This window comes from Phyllobates terribilis, unplaced genomic scaffold (assembly GCF_046119375.1).
Source record: "Phyllobates terribilis strain yellow unplaced genomic scaffold, ASM4611937v1 Scaffold_12__6_contigs__length_324123572, whole genome shotgun sequence".
Lineage (NCBI taxonomy): Eukaryota > Metazoa > Chordata > Amphibia > Anura > Dendrobatidae > Phyllobates > Phyllobates terribilis.
Genome location: NW_027362772.1, coordinates 189,561,480 through 189,584,390, shown reverse-complemented (window position 1 = coordinate 189,584,390; position 22,911 = coordinate 189,561,480). Strand labels below are relative to the sequence as shown.

General features: G+C 44.3%; 1 protein-coding gene across 1 annotated transcript in view; it reads right to left on the bottom strand.

Moving 5' to 3' along the window:
• U2AF2 (U2 small nuclear RNA auxiliary factor 2) overlaps window positions 1–22,911 on the bottom strand; it is a 144,261-nt gene that overhangs the window by 91,446 nt on the left and 29,904 nt on the right. Inside the window, exons 2-6 of the mRNA XM_073656532.1 lie at window positions 22,336–22,471; window positions 5,683–5,786; window positions 2,097–2,248; window positions 1,192–1,308; window positions 962–1,100 (exon numbers count right to left, since the gene is read on the bottom strand). Of these exons, the coding sequence (XP_073512633.1) occupies window positions 962–1,100; window positions 1,192–1,308; window positions 2,097–2,248; window positions 5,683–5,786; window positions 22,336–22,471 (648 nt within the window). The remainder of the gene's footprint in view (window positions 1–961; window positions 1,101–1,191; window positions 1,309–2,096; window positions 2,249–5,682; window positions 5,787–22,335; window positions 22,472–22,911) is intronic.

Below are 22,911 nucleotides of genomic sequence, written 5' to 3'. Positions count from 1 at the left end.
AAAAATAGAAAATTGCAAAATTTTCAAATTTGCCAAATTTCAAACTTTTTAACAAATAAACGCAAGTCATATCGAAGAAATTTTACCACCATTATGAAGTACAATATGTCATGAAAAAACAAGCTCCGAATCAGTGGAATCCGTTGAAGCGTTGCAGAGTTATTACCACAAACTGACAATGGTCAGAATTGTAAAATTTGGCCTAGTCATGAAGGTGAAAACAGCCTTGGAAGGTGAAGGGATGAGGTAGAATTTTAAAACCAAGAACCCTCTTAATGTTCTATTCAGAAGGGAGGAGCCAGAGAGGAACTTAATATGCCACGGGAGGAATTGTGCTTGAATTGAACAAACAGAAGGCAACTTAACCATCCAAATAGACAAACATGTCAGATTTAATTTCTGCTAAAATGAATTGTCAAGTACTATTGATGACCAATTGTCTAGGTCATCAGTATCAAATCAGTAAAGGCACAGCACCCCAGCCAAACCAGCTTTCTCAAGCTCTGGGGGCTGTATGTAAATACAATGAACAGAGCTGCATGGTACTACTGAACAGTGCAGAACTGCCTATGAATAAAGTAATCAAGATGGTAGGAGTACAACACCCAGCAACACCACAATCAGCTGAAATCTGAGATATACATACATGTAGCTGAACATAGCAGTTCCATATATTGTTACCCTCTGCAGAGTTCAACTCCTTTTCAAGTGAATGGAAGATAAACTGCAGGGGCTGCTAATTGTACAGAGCTGCTGTGATCAGCACCATACATACATCACTTATGTATGGCCTTTTCTGGAGCAGATTTCACACACCAGTGGGCGTGCTGGACGGGGGACTTCCACCGATCTCATTGCCTCAGATAATAATTTATTATTTTTAAAGTAGTTATTTAAGATCAGCACACAACTATATAAATTAAAAAAAAAGTTAGTAGAAATAAGAAAACTGAAGGTTTACCTGGAACATACACGGATGGGTTTTCAGACATGCCAGGCAAAGGCTGGTAATCATGTGGGCGGCGAATCTTTAATGACTGTCCTTGAAAAATAATTCCATCAAAAGCCATTGCCTGTGTTGTCTCATCAACTGAACGGAACTGAAAAAATAGTGGGTGAATATAATTAGTATGCTTGTTCTATCAAAGGATTATAAAATTAAGCGGTTAACTACACTGAACTTTCACTAACCTCTAAAAAGGCAAAATTTTTATCCTGGTTTATCTGGACCGCAAGGACAGGATTTCCGGGAGCTTGCGTCAATCCACCAAGGCGCATCTGGGCATTGAAAAAATCCATCATTGCTTCCTGTGATAGGGGATAAAAAAAAAAAAAAAAGCCTTGATGTACCTGTTACTAGTAAAAAAAGAGCATTCGTAAGATCTAGAATGTCCTACTTGCCTTTCATGATGGTAGCAAACTTATTTTGCTACGAAGGGATTTCAGCCCCACAATTTTCACTTTAAAAAGAAATGGAAACAACTCTTTGATCTTGTTTTTTTTCAAATGGAAAGGGTTTTATTCAAAGTTTGCTTAACAAAAAGTTTACAAAGACCAATTACTAATTTCTGTAAACACCAAACTAACCGCAGTATAATTTGGTCAAACTTTGAAACAGGCAATACATACAGTTTGCAGGGCCAGGGGGACTTCTTTCCTTTGTCTAAAACTGTTACCATTTCCAGAAGTAAAAAAAAGGAAACACTGAAACCCATACTTTATAAAATTGTGTGCCTAGCAATAAATATTGGTAGCAAGTAGATTTGGATGGATGAATTGATATTTTTTCAAACCTACCTGTGAAAGTTCATTCCAGATTAGCACATTCTTAGTGAATACTTTGCAGCACCATGTGTTAAATTTAGCAAAACACATGTGACAACACAAACCAGACCAAGCCTAAAAAAGCCTGGATACCTTAAGATTTTAAAGACTGAATGCAAAAAAAAAATAAAAAAAATTATGGGGGACAAAACATCCCAAGTAACTGTTGCAAGGTAAATATTTAATTTAGGACAGTCCTCCTTATGAAACAAAAAGGACCACAGGAGAGAAAAATGTAGCATTTTTAACATTCATAGTAGAAACCTTAGTACCTCAGTAATGCCAAAGGGAATATTTCCAACATAAAGACGACGGGCCTGTCTTGTCATCTGACTACCCACAACAGGCACTGGTGTTGGAGTAACAGCTAGACCATCAGGTGTCATTGTTGGAAGTAGCGCTGTAGCCGGAATTTGACCAGCAGCTGTTGAAACAAAATTTAAGAAAAGCAGCATAAATGTGAGTTTAAATACTTCTATACCTATTATATTAATCTCTGAAGGACGAGGGAATTTTTCATTTTTATGCTGGGTTTTTCGGGCGGAAGATTCCCTATAATGAGGCATATGGAGACACTGGACAGAATCTGGCCTATGATCCGGCGGTGTCCGTCTTTTTAGGCATACATAAAAGTTTGGTCCGCCACAGTTTTGTGCACTTCTGAAAAAGACAATGCTGAACAGAGGCCAGACGAAAACCAGAGTAACTCTGCAGCCTCATAGTGAATGATCGGTCGGACACGTCACGTGAATTACGTAATTCGGAGATTTAGATGGAAACCCCGATGTAAGTGCTCAGCGTATAGTGCAGGAAAAGTGTGATCCAAAATGTTATGTAAAATGTTCCCAAGAAAAGTTTCAACTCAATCCACAAGTGTCCTCACTTATGTTTCCGTTAAAAGATGACAGACCTAAGGGGCATTCATGATACTGGTAGGGCAAAGACTCTGGAAAAGCCCTATGGCTCCTCTCCCCCGAAAAGAAATTTAGCAAATTCTGCACTCTCAAATCCAAATGCCCCCCTCTCTTCTGAGCCCCTCAGTGTGCCTAAACCACATTTAACGTCCACTTGTTTGGCATTTACGTAGCGATGAGAGCAAGCCTAATTTACGGGTTCATGTCTCCAGAAGCATGAGCTGGTCACTACAATGGCAGATTTGCAATTTTCACTCAGCAACATCCATGGAGTCAAATCATCACTACAGCTGTAGATAAATTCAAATTCACAAAAAGGCATAGCTTCCAAAATAGGATCATTTGAGGGGGGTATTCTGCTCTTGTAGCACTCAGGGGCTCTGTATACAGAGTCTGCAAACTATTCTAGGAAAATCTGCGCTCCAGGAGGCAAATAGCGCTCTGACCCTCCAGAGTCTCGCCGTGTGGCTAAGCAGTACTGTACAGACACATTTTGTGTATTTCTACATTCAGCAGAAATTGTGTGACAAATTTTGGTGCCATTATTACCCATTTCCCAGTGTGAAAATGTAAAATCTGGAGCTAAAAAAACCCTAACTTTTACCACGAAAACAGTTTTGTTTTTTTTCCACCACCCAATGGTACAAAATACTGTGACATGCCTGTGGTGGTGCCAGTACAATCACTGCACCCCTAAATGAATTCATTGAGGTAGTTTGTAAAATGAGGTCACTTATGGGTGGAGGGGGATGTGTTCTGCTGTTCTGGCACCTTAGGGCCTCTCAGTGGGTCATGGCACCCGCAAAGCATAACCGTAAAACCTGCAGTACAATATGGTGCTCCTTCCCGTCTGAGTTTTAAACTGTGCCTGAAAAGTAGTTCCCGATTACTTGTAGGGTATTGGCGCACTCAGGAGAAAATGAACAACAAACTAAGGTGTCCATTTTTTACTATTAACCTTCAGAAAAATTGAAAACTTGGGGCGAAAACATTTTAGTGACAAACATGTAATTATTCTTTCTTCACCGACCAAGGGTATAAAATTCTGTGAGACATGTTGTGTCAACATGCTAACTGCACCTCTATATGAATTCATTGGGTAGTGTAGTTTGTAAAATGGGGTCACTTGTGGGGGAATTCTGCTGTTCTGCCACCTCAGGGGATCTGCCAATGTGACATGGCACCCTCACACAATACCAAAAACTAATCTGAACTCCAAAATGGCGCTTCTTCCCTTCTGAGCTTTGCACTGTGCCTCAAAAGTAGTTTTCGACCACATATGGGGTATCGGCGTACTGAGGAGAAATTGCAGCATTTGCAGAATTTATCAAGTGAGCAGGGGGACTCGGCTCTTGAATTGGAGATGCGGCTACGCGGGGTCCCGATCGTTAGCATGGTGACCCAATGTCGTCATGACAACATCCAGGTAACCAGACACTAGCAAGATAGTTTGATCATCCGGAGTGAATAATCAAACTATCTTGTGTCTGCAGCACTTACAGGTCATAAGGTATAGCAGTGATCCTGCATAAAATACAAGTGCTTATCACTAAATTAGAGTAAAAGTTACATTTATTTCAGTTCAATATAAAAAGTGAAACTTTTCATATAGAGTCATTACAAACAGAGTGATCTTTTTTCAACTGTTTATTTCTGTTAGGGTATGTGACCACGATGCAGATGCAGAAATTTCCTGAGTATTTTTGCATCTCCTTGGCAGAAAAAAAGAATGCGGATTTTACATGCGTTCCCTAGAATATATAGAAGCATTCTAGTTATTTCCACATAAAGCGACATTGGCCTGATTTGAAAAATAGGACTTTGTAATTAAAAGCTCAAAATTGTCTCTCTGTCATATAAAAAAAAAGTAAAATTTATATATTAGCTTATGTAGAAATTTTCCATAACATGTAACCAGTACTGTGGAGTCTGAGTATTGGAATCTGAGTCAGTATAAAATGGACTGACTCGGACAACTAAAATATATAATAAATTTGGTACAGTTGTTCAAAGCAACATGTGCTGAATATTTGTGTCATAAGAATTTGGGAAAGTTATGAAATGTACTATAAATTTCTGTTCTATTCCTGATCTAAGGATATAGGCTTTTAGTTGAGATGAATCTGTGCTGCACTTTCTGTACATGCTCAGTAGCGATGCTCCTCTACAGATCAGAGGAAAAAAAGGCACTGGGAAGGAATGCCTGCACTCAGCTTAGAACTGCTAGAATGAACAGGAAAACAGGATTAAGGCAAGTACTTCTTAAAGAAAATCTAAACGTTCAATAAACTGTACATAAGTCAATAGTCCGGTGTATGTCATCTCTGTATGCTTTATGTTTTTGTTTGCTTTTCCGTTCATCAAAATTGACTGAGCATGAGGCAATTCCTTAATACCCTGAAATTGTTAGAAATGTTGCCTGTGTGATTAAGGCTTTGCCACTAAAGTTAGTGTAGAGAGATTATTTGAAGGCTAGGTAACAATTAGATCGGATGTGAGGTCATCTATGAAGGAGGATCTGATGGAGGCCATCCTATTCAGACTGCACAAATGTTAATCAGTACATTTTTGTTCAAGTATATGGGATGCTTTGATGCACTGAACTGTCTTGGCCATGCCAGGGTTGCACCAAGCAACTGTACCTTTGTTTCAAACAGTCATTCTGTGCCGACAGGCTCACTTTAACAAATTTTCAACTATGGATTACACTACAATAGCAAGACATTTCGACAAGGAAGGTAAGGATTTTCTCAGCATGAAAGCTACTTTATACACATGTCATTAGTCTGGGTTATAAAATCCTGATGACAGGTTCTCCCAAGCACTGAAAAGGTAACAGTGTAACGTATGCAGTTAAAAATGCAATAGCTTTAAGTATATTTTAGAATTTGAAATAAGAGCATTTAAACAGATTAGCATGTCTAATACTTATAAATACAATTACCTTGCATGGCTTTATACTGTATCGGGGTGATGTGCTCAAAGCCAGGAGGTGGAACATCCCAATATTTACGAACCTTCTTTTTCTTTTCATGCCTTGGAGACCGACTAAGAGAGAATACATAATTTAGTTTAACAAAGTATTTATTATTTTTATGTACATTTTCAGCTGCATCTGACAGTACCAGCAAAGTCTATGAGAAACCAGAATTCACTGTTCCCACATGTTGCTTTTTGTTTGTTGCGTATTTTCAGTGATTAGAAAAACGCTGTGACATATCACTTCTTTCAGCATTTTTTCATCCATAGGAAATAATGGGGGATGAAAAAAAAAAAACGCAGCTAAACCTGCGTTTTTTGATGCAGCTAATCTCCTGCCAGAGAAAAGTTATCAGCAGATTTCATGCAAACTTTGGTTCAGAAAATGGGCAGAAAAAACACTGTGCACACATACCCGAAAGGGTAAGTGCACACACGTTGTGTTTTGCTGCGTATTTGCAGCAGATTTTTATGTAAATTTTCAGCTGCGCCTAGCAGTTCCAGCAAAATGTATGAGAAACCAGAATTCACTGTTCCCACGTAGCTTTTTTGTTTGCTGCGTATTTTTAGTGATTAGAAACAACGCTGAAAGAAGTGACGTCACTTTCAGCTTTTTTTTCAGCAGAAACGCGCATATTTTGTAGTGTATTTTGCTGCGTTTTTCACCCATAGGAAGTAATGGGCTTTCAAAAATAAGCACGAAAAATAGAATTAGTCCTTACCGGTAATTTGGTTTCTAGAAGCCTTCCATGACAGCATTGGAGGATGTCGTCCACGCCCTATTGGGGGACAGGAACACAGTTTAAAAGCCCCCCCACCACCCCTACCGTCAATCCCCAGTGTTTACCAAGATCACCTGGAAAAATGGTTACCTGACAGTTATATGAAATCCATAGGGAGGGAAATTCGTGCTGTCGTGGAAGGCTTCTAGAAACAGAATTACCAGTAAGGACTAATTCTAATTTTCTCAATACGCCTTCCACGACAGCATTGGAGGAATACCAATGATATTTTATTAGGGAGGGACAATAGCTTGTAGGACTGTCCTACCAAAGGCTAAATCCCTAGTGGATGATAAGTAATCTATAATTTTTAGAAAACATATGAAGGGAAGACCATGTAGCTGCCCTGCAAATCTGCTCAGTAGAAGAGCCTGCTCTTTCGGCCCATGAAGTTGATGTGGATCTGGTAGAATGGGCCTTTAAGGCAATCGGTGGATTCATTTATTGGTTGCTATAGGCTTCCCCAATTGCCTTCTTGATCCAGTTTGCAATAGTGGATTTAGCCGCCTTCCTTCCTCTGTTCTGCCCTGAGTGCTGTATAAATAGGTTCCCATCCAATCTCCAAGACTCAGTTTGTTGAAGATAATAAAGGACAGCTCTGCGGACATCTAGGAGGTGAAACTCTGCTTCCTTTGGATTGGAAGGATTCTGGCAGAAGGAGGGAAGGATGATTTCCTGGGAATGATGGAAATATACAACTACCTTTGGGAGAAAGGAAGGGTCCAGGCGAAGAATAATTCCATCTTCGGTCACATTCATGTAAGGTTCTCTGATAGAAAGGGCCTGAAGTTCTCCTACTCTCCGTGCTGAAGTGATGGCTACAAATAAGGCAGTCTTATTAGAGAGAGTCCGTATTGTGCTAGAAGAAAGGCTCAAAAGGGAGAGAGGATTAAGCCCTGGAGTACATTTAGATCCCAGGATGGGACCAGAGACTGAATTCTTGAGTGAAGTCTGAGTGCTGAAGTTATGAATCTCTTGATTCACCTATGAGAGGCCAAATCTTGGTCGAATATGGAACTTAGGGCTGAAATCTGCACCTTGAGTGTACTAGGTTTGAGACCCAACTCCAACCCACTGTAGAAAATAAAGGATCCGAGCAATGTTGGGATGTGAGGTATCAGGAATATCCGGGGTGTACCACGATAGGAATTTTTTCCATATTTTGCGTCGGTTACTGGCTTCCTACTCTGTTGAAGAGTTATAACTTCTTCCGAGAGACATTTGGATCTTAAGATCTCGGCTTCAGTAACCAAGCTGCAAGGTTTAGCCACTGAGGATTGGGATGGAACAGGGGCCCTTGAGTGAGAAGGTTGTTGACCTGTGGTAGTATCACTGGACCCTCTAGGCAGAGTTCTGTGATGGCCCCGAACCAAGGCCTTTTGGGCCACCAGAATTGTTGCCACTCTCTCTAACCTGCCTTTCTGGATGGTTCTTGCTATCAGCGGTATCGGAGGAAACGCATAGACCAGCTTGAAATGCCAGGGATGGGCTAGTGCGTCCAAACTCATGGCATTGTCTCGTCTGTCCAATGAAAAGAAGAGGGGAAGTTTTGCGTTTGACCGAATGGCAAAGAGATCTACCTCGGGGAGACCTCATTTTGCCACCAGTGACTGGAATATTTGAGGATTCAGGCTCCATTCTCCTGGCTGGATGTCTTTCCTGCTTAAAAAGTCTGCTGGAACATTGTTTGAACCTTTCAGGAGGATTGCTGAAAGTGATAGATGTTGTTCTGCCCAGAAAAATATTCAGCCTGCAATCTGTTTTAGGCTGTGTACCTTGATACCTCCTTGATGACGAAGGAAGGCAACTGTAGTCACGTTGTCCGAGAGAATCTTGATGCGAGAACCTTGGATTAGGTTGACTGCTGCTCTGAGCGTTTTTTCTACCATTAGCTCCCTGAAGTTGGAAGATTTGGCACTGATCTCGGGACTCCATCTGCCTTGGAAGGGAATCTGGGCCACCATAGCTCCCCAGCCTCGTAAACTGGCGTCGGTAGTCACTGTAATTAGAGCGTCCTGGGTCCAAGAAATCTCCCTCTGAAGATTTCGGGAGCTTAGCCACCAAGAAAGGGAAGCTTTTTTTCCGACCGGGGGTCCTGAACCGTTTGTTTAGTGAGTCCCTTTGTCTGTTCCAGGATCTTATGATATGATCCTGGAGAGGCCTTGAGTGGGCCTGGGCCCACAACACTGACTGGATACAGGCTGTTATAGACCCAAATACAGACATTGTCACTCAACGCTGGATTCTCTTGGTGTCTGAAATCTGAGATTTTGGATCTGAGAGCTGTCTGATGCTCCAATGGTAGAAAGGACATCTGTTTGTTGGAGTCCAGTAATACACCAAGAAACTTCCTCTTTGATGAAAGGGATGAGTTCCAATTATTTTAGGTTTGGAACCCAACCTAATGACCGAAGGGTTCTTCAGGTTATAGAGATGTGAAGATTGAGAGTTGCTACTGAAGGAGCGACAATCAACATGTCGTCCAAGTATGGGATTATGCAGACGCCCTGTTTCGGGAGGAGTGCAATGACTTCTGCCATAATCTTCGTAAACACCAGGGGTGCTGAGGAGATGCCGAAGGGCAGTACGTTGTATTGGTAGTGAACTGTTATATTGTCCCTAAGGACTGCAAACTGCAGGAACTTCCTGTGGGACGGATGAATCGGTACATGGTAGTACGCATCTTTTAAATCTATGGAAGCCATGACGAAGTCTTTCCCTATTAGGGGAATAGTGATTCTATAGACTCCATCTTGAAGCGTCTATACTTGATGTGATGGTTTAGGGACTTCAGGTTGATTATGATGCGTGGGGTCCCTGATGGTTTCAGAATTAGGAATATTTTTGAGTAGCGACGAGTCCCCTCCCGGCAAGGGGGGACCAGAGACACCACTCCCAAATTCAGAATGTTTTGTTAGGGCAACCGATAGGAGTTCCTGAGCCCCCCCCCCCCCCCCCCCCCCGAGAAGGAAGGGACGTGACCCTCAGGATCTGAGGGGGGCGACTCTCAAATTCCAATAGAAGACCCTCCTCGATGGTATCGAGGATCCACCAGCAGGAAGATATTGCCCGCCACTGGGGAGAGAAACTCGAGACACCCCCCCTACACAGACCAAGTCATTGCCTGTCCCGCTGTTGGTGTTGTTGCTGGGGTACAAGGATGTTGCGGCTCTTGCCGCCTTTAGGATAGCTCCAGTGCCCAGATTTTCCCTTTCCTCTATACTGTGAGGGGTGACTTTGGGAAGCCCGAAAGGAACGTTTCTTAGCCTGTTTCTGTTCGGGAAGGGTTTTCTTCCTGTCCGAGGCCTTTTCCAGGATTTCATCCAGGGCTGGGCCAAATACATATATTCCTTGGAATGGAACAGAGCTTGACTTTAGAGGTGAAGTCCCCACTCCATGTTTTGAGCCATAGTGCACGGCGAGCAGTATTGGACAGGACAGCTGCCTTGGCCGCGATCCGGACTGACTCAGCCAAGGCGTCCGCTAAGAAACCTGTGGCTTTTTGAAGGAGAGGGATGGAGTCAAGCAGGTCTGCCCTGGACGTGCCCTGAGACAGATGTTCCTCCAGTTGGGTCAGCCATTTGAAGAGGGATCTGGCCACACAAATAGAGGAAATATTGACTTTGAGAGAGGCAGAGGAGGTTTCTCATGATTTTTTAAGGACGCTTTCCATTTTGCGGTCCAAAGGGTCCTTTAATTGGGACGAGTCCTCAAAGGGAAGTGAGGTTTTTCTCACTACCCTAGCCACCTGGATGTCCACCTTAGGGACTTCCCACTCAAATCCTTCACCCTCTAAATGGGAACCTATGTTTTAATTCCGAAGGAGTGGTGAGACTATTTTCCGGGGATTCCCATTCCTGTCGGATGAGATCCCCAATTACCTCATGGAATGGAAAACCAGTCTGCTTTTTGATTTTGAGACCCCTAAACATCTCGTCCTGAACAGAACAGGGAGCCTCCACTTCTTCCAGCCCCATAGTGCCTCTAACTGCGTCCAGTAGTTCCTCTAAGCTGTCCGAGGAAAAATATCATCTACCGGTTTCTACTGTTTTGGCGGGCTCTACGGATGCCAATTCCTCAAAATCATCAGAGGCTGAGCTACTAGCGTCCAAAGAGACCACATCTGAGTCTACTTCTTGGATCTTCCTCTTCTTAGGGGGAGAGGGCCTGGAGGAGGAATAGACAGGTAGGGCAGCAAAGAAAGATTGGACCGACCGCCTGTCTAACAACCTGGACCTCCTGTTTGACGAGTGATCTGAGCTCCTCGATCAGTGATGGGTTTTCTTCTCTAATTATTTTATCCGTACAGGGCTGACAACTTCTTCTAATAGGATGAGGACAGCTTTTTTGTACAGATGCCACATCTAAGGGGCTGGTCTTCATCATTCTTAGCGGCGGAGGCCTTGTCTTCCTAAGAAAGGGGAAGAGAAGGGAACCCATGTAACAAGGAGGGGAGATCTAGAGACACCTAAAAAAAAAGGAGGCCGAGAAAACCCCATAGTGACCACCCATGTACTACTCACTGTAGCCGAGGGCATGCTCTGCAGATGCAGGGGAACTGGACCTATCCCCTTCCATAGTGGAAATATGGTGGGAAAAGCATTACCTTTAGATGTCTTCAGGCGGGTTTTAAATACAACCGTGCCTCCCAGCAAGGGACCTCAGTCCCCTCCCCTTTCCGGTCACTTAAAGGGCCAATCAAGGTTGGTATGGGCCTTGACCATTCAGCGCCCCACGTGGAGCGCCCCCTGGAGCGTTGGGACCCGCAATGACGTCACCCGGCGCACGCCCAAAGAGCCCGTCTGCTCACGAGCGCCCCACCACACATGTCAGCGTGGAAGGCTCAGGCCGGAGCGGCCGGGCCCACAGCGACGCCATTTCCGGTGCGCACACGGCAACGCCCGCGCTCCCCAGGAGCCAGGAAAGAGGAGATGCCGGAGAGCAGGAGCGGTCTCCGGCATAACAATCCACTGGCTTGCTTTACCCTCTGTGGGGCGCAGTAAGCCAGGGTGGTTCCCAAGAGGGAGCAGCAAGTAGGGAGGAGGAAGCACCCCGACCGACCACTGCCCGGCAACACAGGTACAAAAAATACAGCGCTGCCCTGCCGGCCCGACAGCACTGCAGGATCTCTCCATGCCCCAAGGGGAACAGGAAAACACTGGGGATGGGCTTTTAAACTCTGTGTTCCTGTCCCCCAATAGGGCGTGGACAACATCCTCCAATGCTGTCGTGGAAGGCGTATTGATAAAAATACGCAGCAAATACGCGCGTTTTTTGAAGCAGCTAATATCCTGCCAGAAAAAAAAAAGCTATCAGCAGTTTTGGTGCAGAAAACGTGCAGAAAAAACGTGCGTTTCTTTCAGCGTTTTTCTAATCACTGAAAATACGCAGCAAACAAAAAAGCAACATGTGGGAACAGTGAATTCTGTTTTTTCATACACTTTGCTGGTACTGCCAGACGCAGCTGAAAATTTACATAAAAATCTACAGCAAATCCGCAGCAAAACACAATGCGTGTGCACTTACCCTTTCAGCATCTGCGCTGCTTTCCCAAATCCTCATATAACCCCTTCACTCCTCCTGTATAGCCCAGAAAAACCTTTTTTAATTTCTCCTGCACTGTACGATAATCGGGTCAGTCGGGTCCGATAGGCGTGGCTTCGGGCTTCCCCACCCCTCAGTCCAGCTGCTGCTCACCGTCCTTAATGTGGATGCCGCCTCCTGAGTCATCCTCATCGCCATGAAAAATCTTGCGCCTGCGCAGTATGATTTGCCAAACTGCAGGCAAAGCCGAAAAACATAAGTGCCCATGCCCATCAGACCCGATTACCATACAGCGCGGGAGAAATTAAAAAAGGTTTTTTGAGGTTATACAAGGGAAAAGGGTTTGAAAATGAGGCTAATATATATGGAAGTACACTATATAAATTAGTGGAGAAGTGTACACATTGTAACAATCAGATGGCAGGTGTAGGAATTGTTTTCCTATATTTCAGTTGAAAAATGAACCAAGTGTGATGAACGTGTGAAAAAAATGCAATTAAGCATATTACTCTACATATTTTTGCAGTCGTCAGACTACTTATTGCTGCCAAATGGAAAGCAGAGGACATACCCTCTATAAATAACATTTCGGAAAAGGTCTCTAAACATAACACATTTGAGCTTGCATTTGCACTCAAAAACAATTCTATTTCAAAATACCATTCTAAATGGTCATTATGGAACTTGTATTTCCCATCCAAAGTGGAGCTAGTCATTCAAGATAAATCCATGGAAAAATATTCTCAGAAGACTTTAACCCCTTTAGTTTTTCTTTCCAGTTTTCCCAGCATCTTCCCTCCCCCTTTTTCCTTTAATATTTTACCCACGCCTTTGGTTTTAAGGCCCCTCCTTTTCCTTCCTCTCTTTTTTTTCCACTTCCTCATCCACATTCATGTATTTGTGATTCAAATTTAATTTCTTTGTCAATTAATCTTAAGTAATATTTTGCTCAGTTCTTTAAAGTGTATTTACTCAACCCGTATGTATCTATATATATTACATTTTTATCACTTTATAAAGATTGGAAGTTTTGTCGTCCCCCCCCCCCCCCCTATATTGTAAAAAACCTTCAATAAAGATTATTTAAATGAAAAAAAATGCAATTCCCCATTGTTATTTTAGTTTGTGTTCATTATGTTGTAATAAACAGTGTCAGGGAAATATTAATATCAGGAAAATGTTCTTCTATATCTGCCTGACATAGATGTTCACCCCCTCCCTGATTCCCCTTCTGCTCAGCACAAAAGCCCCAATTAACACTCGCCTGAGAAATACCTTACGCAAACAATGCCAGCCAAGGAGTGTTATACCTTTGCTAGGAAACAAGCATCTTGTCTCTGAAAGACGCAGGAGGTAATTAAAAAGCAGGCTTGCACTAATTTGCGTGTAACCGTGAGGCTGCTTCCTGAGCCTCAAAGGGAAATTTGCAGACACGCTGACTCAGATATGAAATATTGTGAGTACCATACATCCGACAGCAATGGGACCCATATGCTTAGTGACCAAATCAGCCCAGGAATGTATATGTAGTTTTCTAGGGCTGTAAGCAAAATCAGGGAGCTGTAGCGCAAAAACACTAGAATAGCAGACTGCAGCTATGTGATGTGTAGTCTCTAACGGAAGGTAAAATCATAAGGGAAAATATGATATCACTGTTGGGCTTCTGGGATCAACGCACGATGAGTTATCCCGAAAAACATGTTTTTAATACATATCGGAAGGGTGGAGCCCAGCCCCTCTGATGTCATCACAGGGGGGGTCTCTCCCTTCAGCATAAGATAGTTTGTTGAGGCTGAAGCAGTGTTCTCTGTCCGGGAGTATATGTCTATCATAGCGGAGGACCCTGTTCGGAGTGTCTCCCATCTACCTATACTGAGTCGTCGTAGCAAACTTTACAGTGTAAGTTTCACCTTTTTTATTTGTGTAACTGCTTATGTATTTTAATGTCTCCTTTGTAACATCCTTGTATATATTATTCTTAAACACTGCCTCCCTTTTGGATTAAATATAAAATGTAATAGTTCTGTTTCTTTTGCTCTGTAATCGGTCCCTTCCCCGATGCCATATACGCTACCAAAACGCAGACGTCCGGCCAGGTCTGTATTAGATTTCAAACTCGGCCGGTGGTGGTGGCAGCGAATATTAATGTAGCGCCGGCGTCCCTGCCCTCTGCTAGGCAGGGACGCTGTTCCCCTCACCTCTCTGCTCCGTGCCCGGCGTCCTCCTCCCGCTCTGCTGGCAGCGCGCGCTCCTTCCCGGCCACTGTGCTTAGGGCGCGCGCGCGCGCCGTCCTAAGGAGTCCCCGGCCAATGGCCGGAGGACTTCACCATATATAAGGCACCTCCTCCAAAATGGAGGTGCCCGAGCAATGTTGTTGCACTGTTCACTACTCTGCTTCAGCCCTCAGGTCCCGTTGCCAGTTACCTGCCAGATACCTGCCAGTTTCCTGCCAGCTTGCTGTCTTGTTCCTGCCTGATACTCTGCTACCTGCCTGCTAGCCTGAGGTCCGACGGTCTGCCTTACTACTCCTGTCAGTCTGTCTATGGACCAGCTTGCCCGCTCACCTGGGAGCGCACATCAGCTACCTGCCTGCTTGCCTGAGGTCCGACGGTCTGCCTTCCAACTCCTGTCAGTCTGTCTATGGACCAGCTTGCCCGCTCACCTGGGAGCGCACATCTGCTACCTGCCTGCTAGCCTACCTGGAGGCTCCGCCGTCACGTGCTGTGACCACCTGCCTGTCCAGTGACTCCTGCCCGCTCACCTGGGAGCGCTCATCTGCTGCCTGTCTGCTAGCCTACCTGGAGGCTCTGCCGTCACGTGCTGTGACCACCCGCCTGTCCAGAGACTTCTGCCCGCTCACCTGGGAGCGCTCATCTGCCGCCTGTCTGTTGGTCTTCCTGGAGGCTCCGCCGTCACATGCTGTGACCACCCGTTTATCCAGAGACTCTCGCCTGCTCACCTGGGAGCTCACGTCTACCATCAGCCGCCACAGGTCGTACCAACCCTTTACCTAGAGACTGCCCCGGTCACTTGCCGTGCCCATCTGCCCGCTCATCCAGAGACTGCCCCGGTCACTTGCCGTGACCATCTGCCCGTTCATCCAGAGACTGCTCCGGTCACTTGCTGTGACTTCCTGCCCGTCTTCCCTGGTCGCCACCCGCTCCCTTACAAGGACCGCCCCCTTGTATAGTAGCTCAGAGGTTCCGCCTCCCAGACCCGTTACAATTAATAATAATTGGGCTATCGTGAAGCTGATAGTGACCGTACGGAGGGCGTTAAACACAGATTCCAGGCATTGGAATCCCTGAGGTGTGACCCCATACGCTCACTGGTCGCTTGCCGATATCCACGTAGCGAGTAGTCTGGATCTCGTGCTCGCGACTCCGGACAAAAGACGGACAGCGTGACGGCAACGGCGAGATATTGCGTGATCTCCCCGGTGTCGTCTCGCCTGTGTGTTGGAATCCCTGACAAACTAAACATAATAGCCCAGGTTAGGGAGAGTATAGCAATACTATAGCTTCATAAATTTTAAGGTTGTAGGTACACAAGTCTATATGAGATGAACATATAACTTAACATGTTGATTCAGAGAAAGGCAAAAACCCCATGGGGCAAAAGCCAATATAGCTCTATATTAAAAAGGGAAAAATACCTTCCTGACGCCACATAAGGCAATCAGACTAGTTCCCTTGATCAACGCCCGATCACAGAAGGTAGTGCCCATGACCTGTAATATATTTTTAAGAAAAGCCAAACTCCTCTTGAATTTTAGTAGTGAATCAACCATTACACCACCATGTGGCAGAGAGTTCCATAGTCACACTGCTCTTAACCTTTTTCTGACATGATACGCAATAAGTCCCTGTGCCTTGGGCCTTACGAACCAGGTACGTATTAAGTCTCAGCGATTGCACCCGCATAGAGGCTGTGCGTGCACGATCGCCGTCGAGTGACAGCTGACACTCGGGGCTCAGTGCCAGGAGAGATGCCAGCACCGCTCCTGGCACTTTAACCCCTTAAATGCTGCGATTACAGCATATATCAAGTGAGCAGAGGGACAAACGAATTGAAGATGCGGCTATGCAGGGTCCCAATCATTACCATGGTGACCCAATGTCATCATGACAACATCCAGGTAACCAGACAATAGCAAGATAGTTTGATCATTCACTCCGCATGATCAAACTATCTTGTGTCTGCAGCACTTACAGATCATAAGGTATAGCAGTTATCCTGCATATAACACAAGTGCTTCTCACTAAATTAGAATATCAAAAAGTTAAATTTATTTCAGTACTTCAATACAAAAAGTGTAACTTTTCATATATAGTCATTACAAACAGAGTGATCTATTTCAAGTGTTTATTTCTGTTAGGAAATTTCTGCTTCAAATCTGCATCGTGGTCACATACCATGAGCATTTCGGCATCTCCTTGGCAGAAAAACGCATGCGGATTTTACATGTGTTTATGCATGCGCTTTTTTCAGCCGTTTTTCCAAGCAATTTTGAGGATCACTTGGAAAAGAGCTTGACAAGTTGGTCACACAATATAAATTCATGCAACTGGAATTATATTGTGTGACCAAAAAAAAAAAAAAAAAAAAAAAAGAATTAAAAAGCAAAAAAGAAATAAACATTATATTCACCTCTCCGGGGGCCATTGGTCTCCTCCCGGCAGCATCCTCGCTCCTCGGCATTCCGCGGTGTACTGGAAGGACCTGCGGTGACGTCATTTAGTCAGCTGATGGTCACGCGACCATCACCTAACCGCTGACGTCGCGTGACCATGAGCTGACTAAATGACGTCACCGCAGGACGCCAAGGATAAAGGATGCGGCTGGGAGGAGACCGGGGTACACCAGTGAGGAGACCATGAATATTTTTTACTTTATACCTTTTTTTTTTTTTTTTTAACTTGCAGGTACCATGGCACCCGGGTTTGAGGAAAGTCTCCTCTTCTCCAGACCCGGGTACCATCCGCGCATTGAACCACATAATATTCGCATGTATACATGCGGATATTATGCGGCTGAATGCAAGTCAATGGGCGCGATTTCACTGCGAAATTGCGCCCAAATCGGTTGTGATGTGCATTGCACATGCTGTTTATCATTGGGATACATCCCAGACCTCTTACCAAGCGATTTTAATGAGTTACGCATTAAATCTGCACTGTGGGCACTCAGCCTTACTGTTGATTATAGCTTACAGCCAATGAAAACACAAAAAGTCACTCAGTAAATTAAAATACTTATAACCGCTTGAAAAATGTTTTTAAAATCCGAAATGTTGGCCTACTGAAATGTATGTTAAGTAAATGTACTCAATAATTGCTCAGGGCTTCTTTTGCATCAATGCGGCGATCAGCCTGTGGCACTGCTGAGGTGTTATGGAAGCCCAGGTTGTTTTGAAAGCAGCCTTCAGCTTGTCTGCATTGTTGGGTCTGGTGTCTCATCTTTCTCTTGACAATACCCCATAGATTCTCTATGGGCTTAAGGTCAGGCGAGTTTGCTGGCCAATCAAGCACAGTGATACTGTTGTTTTTAAACCAGGTATTGGTACTTTTGGCAGTGTGGACAGGTGACAAGTCCTGCTAGAGAATGAAAATTCCATCTCCAAAAAGCTTGTCAGCAGAGAGTAGCATGAAGTGCTCTAAAATTTCCTGGTAGACTTTGGTCTTAATAAAACACAGTGGACCTACACCAGCAGGTGACATGGCTCCCCAAACCATCACTGATTGTGGAAACTTCACACTAAACCTCAAGGAGCTGGGATTGTGTGCCTCTCCACTCTTCCTCCAGACTCTGGGACCTTGATTTCCAAATGAAATGAAAAATGTACTTCCATCTGAAAACAACACCTTGGACCACTGAGCAACAGTCCAGGTCTTTTTCTCCTTGGCCTAGGTAAGATGCTTCTGGCGTTGTCTATTGGTCATGAGTGGCTTGGCACAAGGAATGCGACACTTGTAGCCCATGGACTGGACACGTCTGTGTGTGGTGGCTCTTGAAGCAATGACTCCAGTAGCAGTCCACTCCTTGTAAATCTCCCCCAAATTTTTGAATGGCTTTTTCTTAATCCTTTCAAGGCAGCGGTTATACCGGTTGCTTGTGCACCTTTTTCTACCACACTTTTTCCTACCACTAAACTTTCCATTAATATGCTTGGATAGAGCACTCTGTAAACAGCCAGCTTCTTTAGCAATGACATTTTGTGGCTTACCCTCCTTGTGGAGTGTGCCAATGACTGCCTTCTGGACATCTGTCAAGTCAGCAGTCTTCCCCATGATTGTGGAGCCTACTGAAACAGAATTAAGGCCCCGTCACACATAAGATCGCTAGCGAGATCGTTGATGCGTCACGGTTTTCGTGACGCAATAGCGATCTCGCTAGTGATCTCGTTATGTCTGACAGGTAGCAACGATCAGGCCCCTGCTGTGAGATCGCTGATCGTTACAAAGCTTCCTGGACCATTCCTGGGTCGTTGCGCTCCCGCTGGGCAGTGTGCATCAGGGTATTTGACACCTTAGCAACGACCTCATTAGCGATTCAGAACTGAGACACGTAGGCGTGCATAAATTGGACTTTTCCGCGCCCCTCGTTCCCGATTAGTGGTCGCTACTGCGTCCTTGTTTTTCGGATCCCACCAGCGTTCTCCGGCTGTGACTCCACTTTGAAGAACTCAGACATCTTTAGCGAGGTAGGTATTGTTTGGGGTCTCAAATGAGTTTCCATTTTTAATTTATCTATAGGACATCTACCAATTATCTGCTATCATTGCTCTTCAGAGAGGGAGGGATTGGCTTCTATCTGTATATATATGCTTTTGCATGGGCAGATATTTTAGGGGTCTCATGCACACACACCCACACAGCAAGTTTTCTGACACGCTGTCCTGGCCAACCACTTCAGAGTTTTTCACACGCCAATTAACATGAAGTTTAAATCAATAGACTCTGTTTTGGCCTGTTGCACGCTTCACAACTTTCTTCGTCGACGTGATGCAATTACGTACTGTCCGCCTGGCTTTGTGGACTCTGTGGACCTAGCCAATGGGGAAGTGGAGCTCGGTGAATGGCAGTAGTCACCGCAGTAAGCAGTCCATTATATATATATGGACATCCATACAGCTGTACAGGAACAATGCACACACCAGTGTTCCCGTCTGACCGGAGACGCAGTAGCGATGTTAAACCAAGGCCGCCCAATCAGAACGCAGTAGCGTCCACCAATCGGAGATGAGGGGGCGCGGAAAAGTGATTTTATGCACGCCTTTGTGACACAGTACAGTCCCTATCAAGGTGTGGATAGTTGAAATAGCTGCTGTGTGAAAGCATCCCAACGACCGCCGAGATCGTTAGTTAGATCGCTGGGGCGGCAGAAATCGTTGGTAAGCTCTGCATGTTTGACAGCTCCCCAGCGATCACGAAACGACTGTCCAGCGATCCCAAAACAGTGACGCACTAACGATCTCGCTAGCAATCTCGTTATGTGTGACGGGGCCTTAAGGGACCTTATTAAACACTTAAGAAGCCTTTGCAGGTGTTGTTAATTATTCTAATTTACTGAGATAATGACTTGTGTTTTCATTGGCTGTAAGCCATAATCATCAACATTAACAGAAATAAACACTTGAAATAGATCACTATCTTTGTAATGACTATACTGAATTTCACTTTTTGTATTGAAGAACTGAAATAAATTAACTTTTTGATGATATTCTAATTTTGTGAGATGCACTTGTATATAACTGTGCTGAGCGCCAATGTCGGGGTTTCCATGTAAATTCACCAAAACGGATTTAGAAAAAACCCTGGATGGAACCTCTCACTAATGATAATGAGGCCACCATGAGACACCGGACGGATCGGATAAGGACACCGGGGGCCATCAGAGGGCAAGTATAATATTTATTTTTTGCCATTCTTTTACGGTCACACTATATAAATCCATGAAGGTTGCATGGATTTATATTTGTGACCAAGTTGTCAAGCACTTTCCAAGTGATGCTAAAATTGCTTGGAAAGCGGTTGTCAACCCGCATGCAGAAATGCTTCACACCCGCTTGTCCCTGGCAGGAAAAACGCATGTAAAATCCATGCGTTTTTTTTCTGCCAGGGAGATGCAGAAACGCTAAGGAAAAATTCGGAGCATTTCTGCAACGTGGGCACATAGCCTAAGGCTGCGTGCACACGATGCGCTTTTCATGCGTTTCCGCTGCGGAATTTCCACAGCGGAAACGCATCAAAAACGCATGGTAATCCGCACCCCATGGTCCCCAATGGCATTCCGCAATGTCAATGCACATGTTGCGGATTTTTCCGCAGCGTTTCTGCAGCGCTCATAAATCCGCAGCATGTTCATTAATTTTGCGGAAGCACCGTCATTGACTTGCATTGAGACGCATAGAATCCGTGTCTGTACATTTGTACAAGCGGATAATATGCGGTTTCAATGTGCGGATGGTACCCAGTTCTGGAGGAGAGGAGACTCTCATCCAGACCTGGGTACCATTGTACCTGTAAAAAAAAGAATAAAGTAAAAAATAAAGTTTATATTCACCTGTCCGGCGGCCCCTGCAGCGCTTATCTTCCAGGACCTGAGATGACGTCGCGGTCATGTGACCGCAGGCTGTCTCGCGATGTGCCGGCAACCCGGAAGAAGCCAGGACGAGCGCGACAGCACACGCGGCGGGGGATCGGGGGTAAGTATAGCTATAATTTTTTATTTTTACGGTCACACTATATAAATCCATGCCGTTTGCATGGATTTATATAGTGTGACCTAGTTGTCTAGCACTTTCCAAGTGATGCTATCGCCTGGAAAGTGCTTGTCAGTCCGCATGCGGAAACACATGCGTTAACGCATGTGGATACGCATGTCAATCCGCATGTATTCTGCAGGAAAAAAGCATGCACAATCTGCAAGAGTTTTTTCTGCCAGGGAGATGCAGAAATGCTGCAGAAATTTTCTGCTTCATTTTTGCATCATGGGCCCATAGCCTAAGACTACATCCCAGGATGAGCTTTTCATGTTGCAGATTTTCTGCATCTGTTAAGCAAATTAGGTGGTTGTTTACATGCGTTTTGACGCGGTGTTTATAATTTTTTGGGTAAGCATGGTGGCTCAGTGGTTAGCACTGTTGCTTTGCAGCGCTGGGGTCCTGGGTTCAAATCACACCAAGGACAACATCTGCAATGAGTTTGTATGCTCTCCCTGTGTTTGCATGGGTTTCCTCCCACACTCCAAAGACCTACTGATACAGAATGTAGATTGTGAGCCCCAATTGGGGACAGCTATGATAATGTATTTAAAGCGCTGCGGAATATGTTGGTGCTATATAAAAGAAAAGATTATTATTATGGTAATGTCATGTTAGAAATAAAGCTCATTTGTTTTTGATACTCCCTGGTATTTGGTTTTAACAAAACTTTGATACAATTATGTTCGGATTATAGGTGTTTTTTTTACCAGACAATTTTGAGCATTAATGCAATTCTATGGGGAAATTGCCCACCACAGGATTAAAGGGAATCTGTCACCCCCTGGGAGATTTGAGGCGCACCACAACACTGCGAAACAGTGCAAAGATAAACAGGGCCGGGAGGAAACAAAGCGTTCTGATGTGAGCGTCGCATTGCGCATGCTCGGGAAAATTAGTTAGACCAGTGCACATCACAGGGCCCTGTGACGGGGAGGACGACAACATGCTAAAAAAAGCAGATAGGCGAGGATTTCTTGACGCCAAGCATGTGAAAACAGATTTTATAAAACTATAACCTGTATGCCCATATTAGAGGTCTTAAATCTCCCAGGGGGTGACAGATTCCCTTTAACAACAGGAAGGAGTATTCTGGTCAGCACCTGCATATTAGGAGCCCCTGACGCCCCCCTCCTCCCAGCCCAGGGTCCATAGCTTTGTCCACCTCCTGCCGCAGTCAGCCTCCTGAAGAAACAACCCTACCTTTTGTGACCCTGCTCCACCGTCCCTCCCCGGTAAGCTACCGTAAAATGGGACTAAAAGATGCACCACAGAGATAGATATATAGATATATATAAAAAAATCCCTTTTTCCTCTCCAAAATTTGGGGTGTGTCTTATGGCCCGGTGCGTCATATAATACGCAAAATACGGTATATGCCGTAAACATACAAGTTGAATATAACGATTTCATACAGCAGTATAAGCAAACAAGGGAAACATGGGTCCTACTCAAGTTTCAATATGGATAAAAAAGGCATGACTAGGAAAGCATGATTAATATATGCATTCTTTAAATATATAACAACCTGCGTCTCCGTCTGTCTCTTGATCCACTGCGCTGTTCTCTAGCTCGTCTATCCCTGCTACGACTGCGCCGTTTTCGGTCTCGACTTCTAGAGCGGCTATGACTACGCTTCCGATGGCGGTTCTCTTTGTCCCGCTCTTGGTTTGTCAGGAAAGAAAAAAAAAATATATATATATATATACATATATATTATGATAAGCAATGTTACATTTTAGAATTATACAAGATAAACAAAATTTACTCTATAAAGTTATTTTTCATAAATCAAACAAGAGAAGATAAATATACAAGAGAAAAAAATGCCCCTTTCCCAACTTACCAGACTCCTATTCTCCACTTATTCAACTTGAATTCAGAGTAGACAGGTTATAAGCACACTGAGGAATCAGATTACAGTCGCTGCCTATAGAATTACCTGAAAAGGGAGGTAGGAGCTGGAGGGAGACAGAGCCTCAGGCACAAACATGGTAAAATGCCAAGATGAACTACCCATTAAGAGACAAAGAATTCACAAGTTGCACCTTAACGCTGACAGAAAAAACACAACAATCACTTCTAAAGGGAATATGTCAGCAGG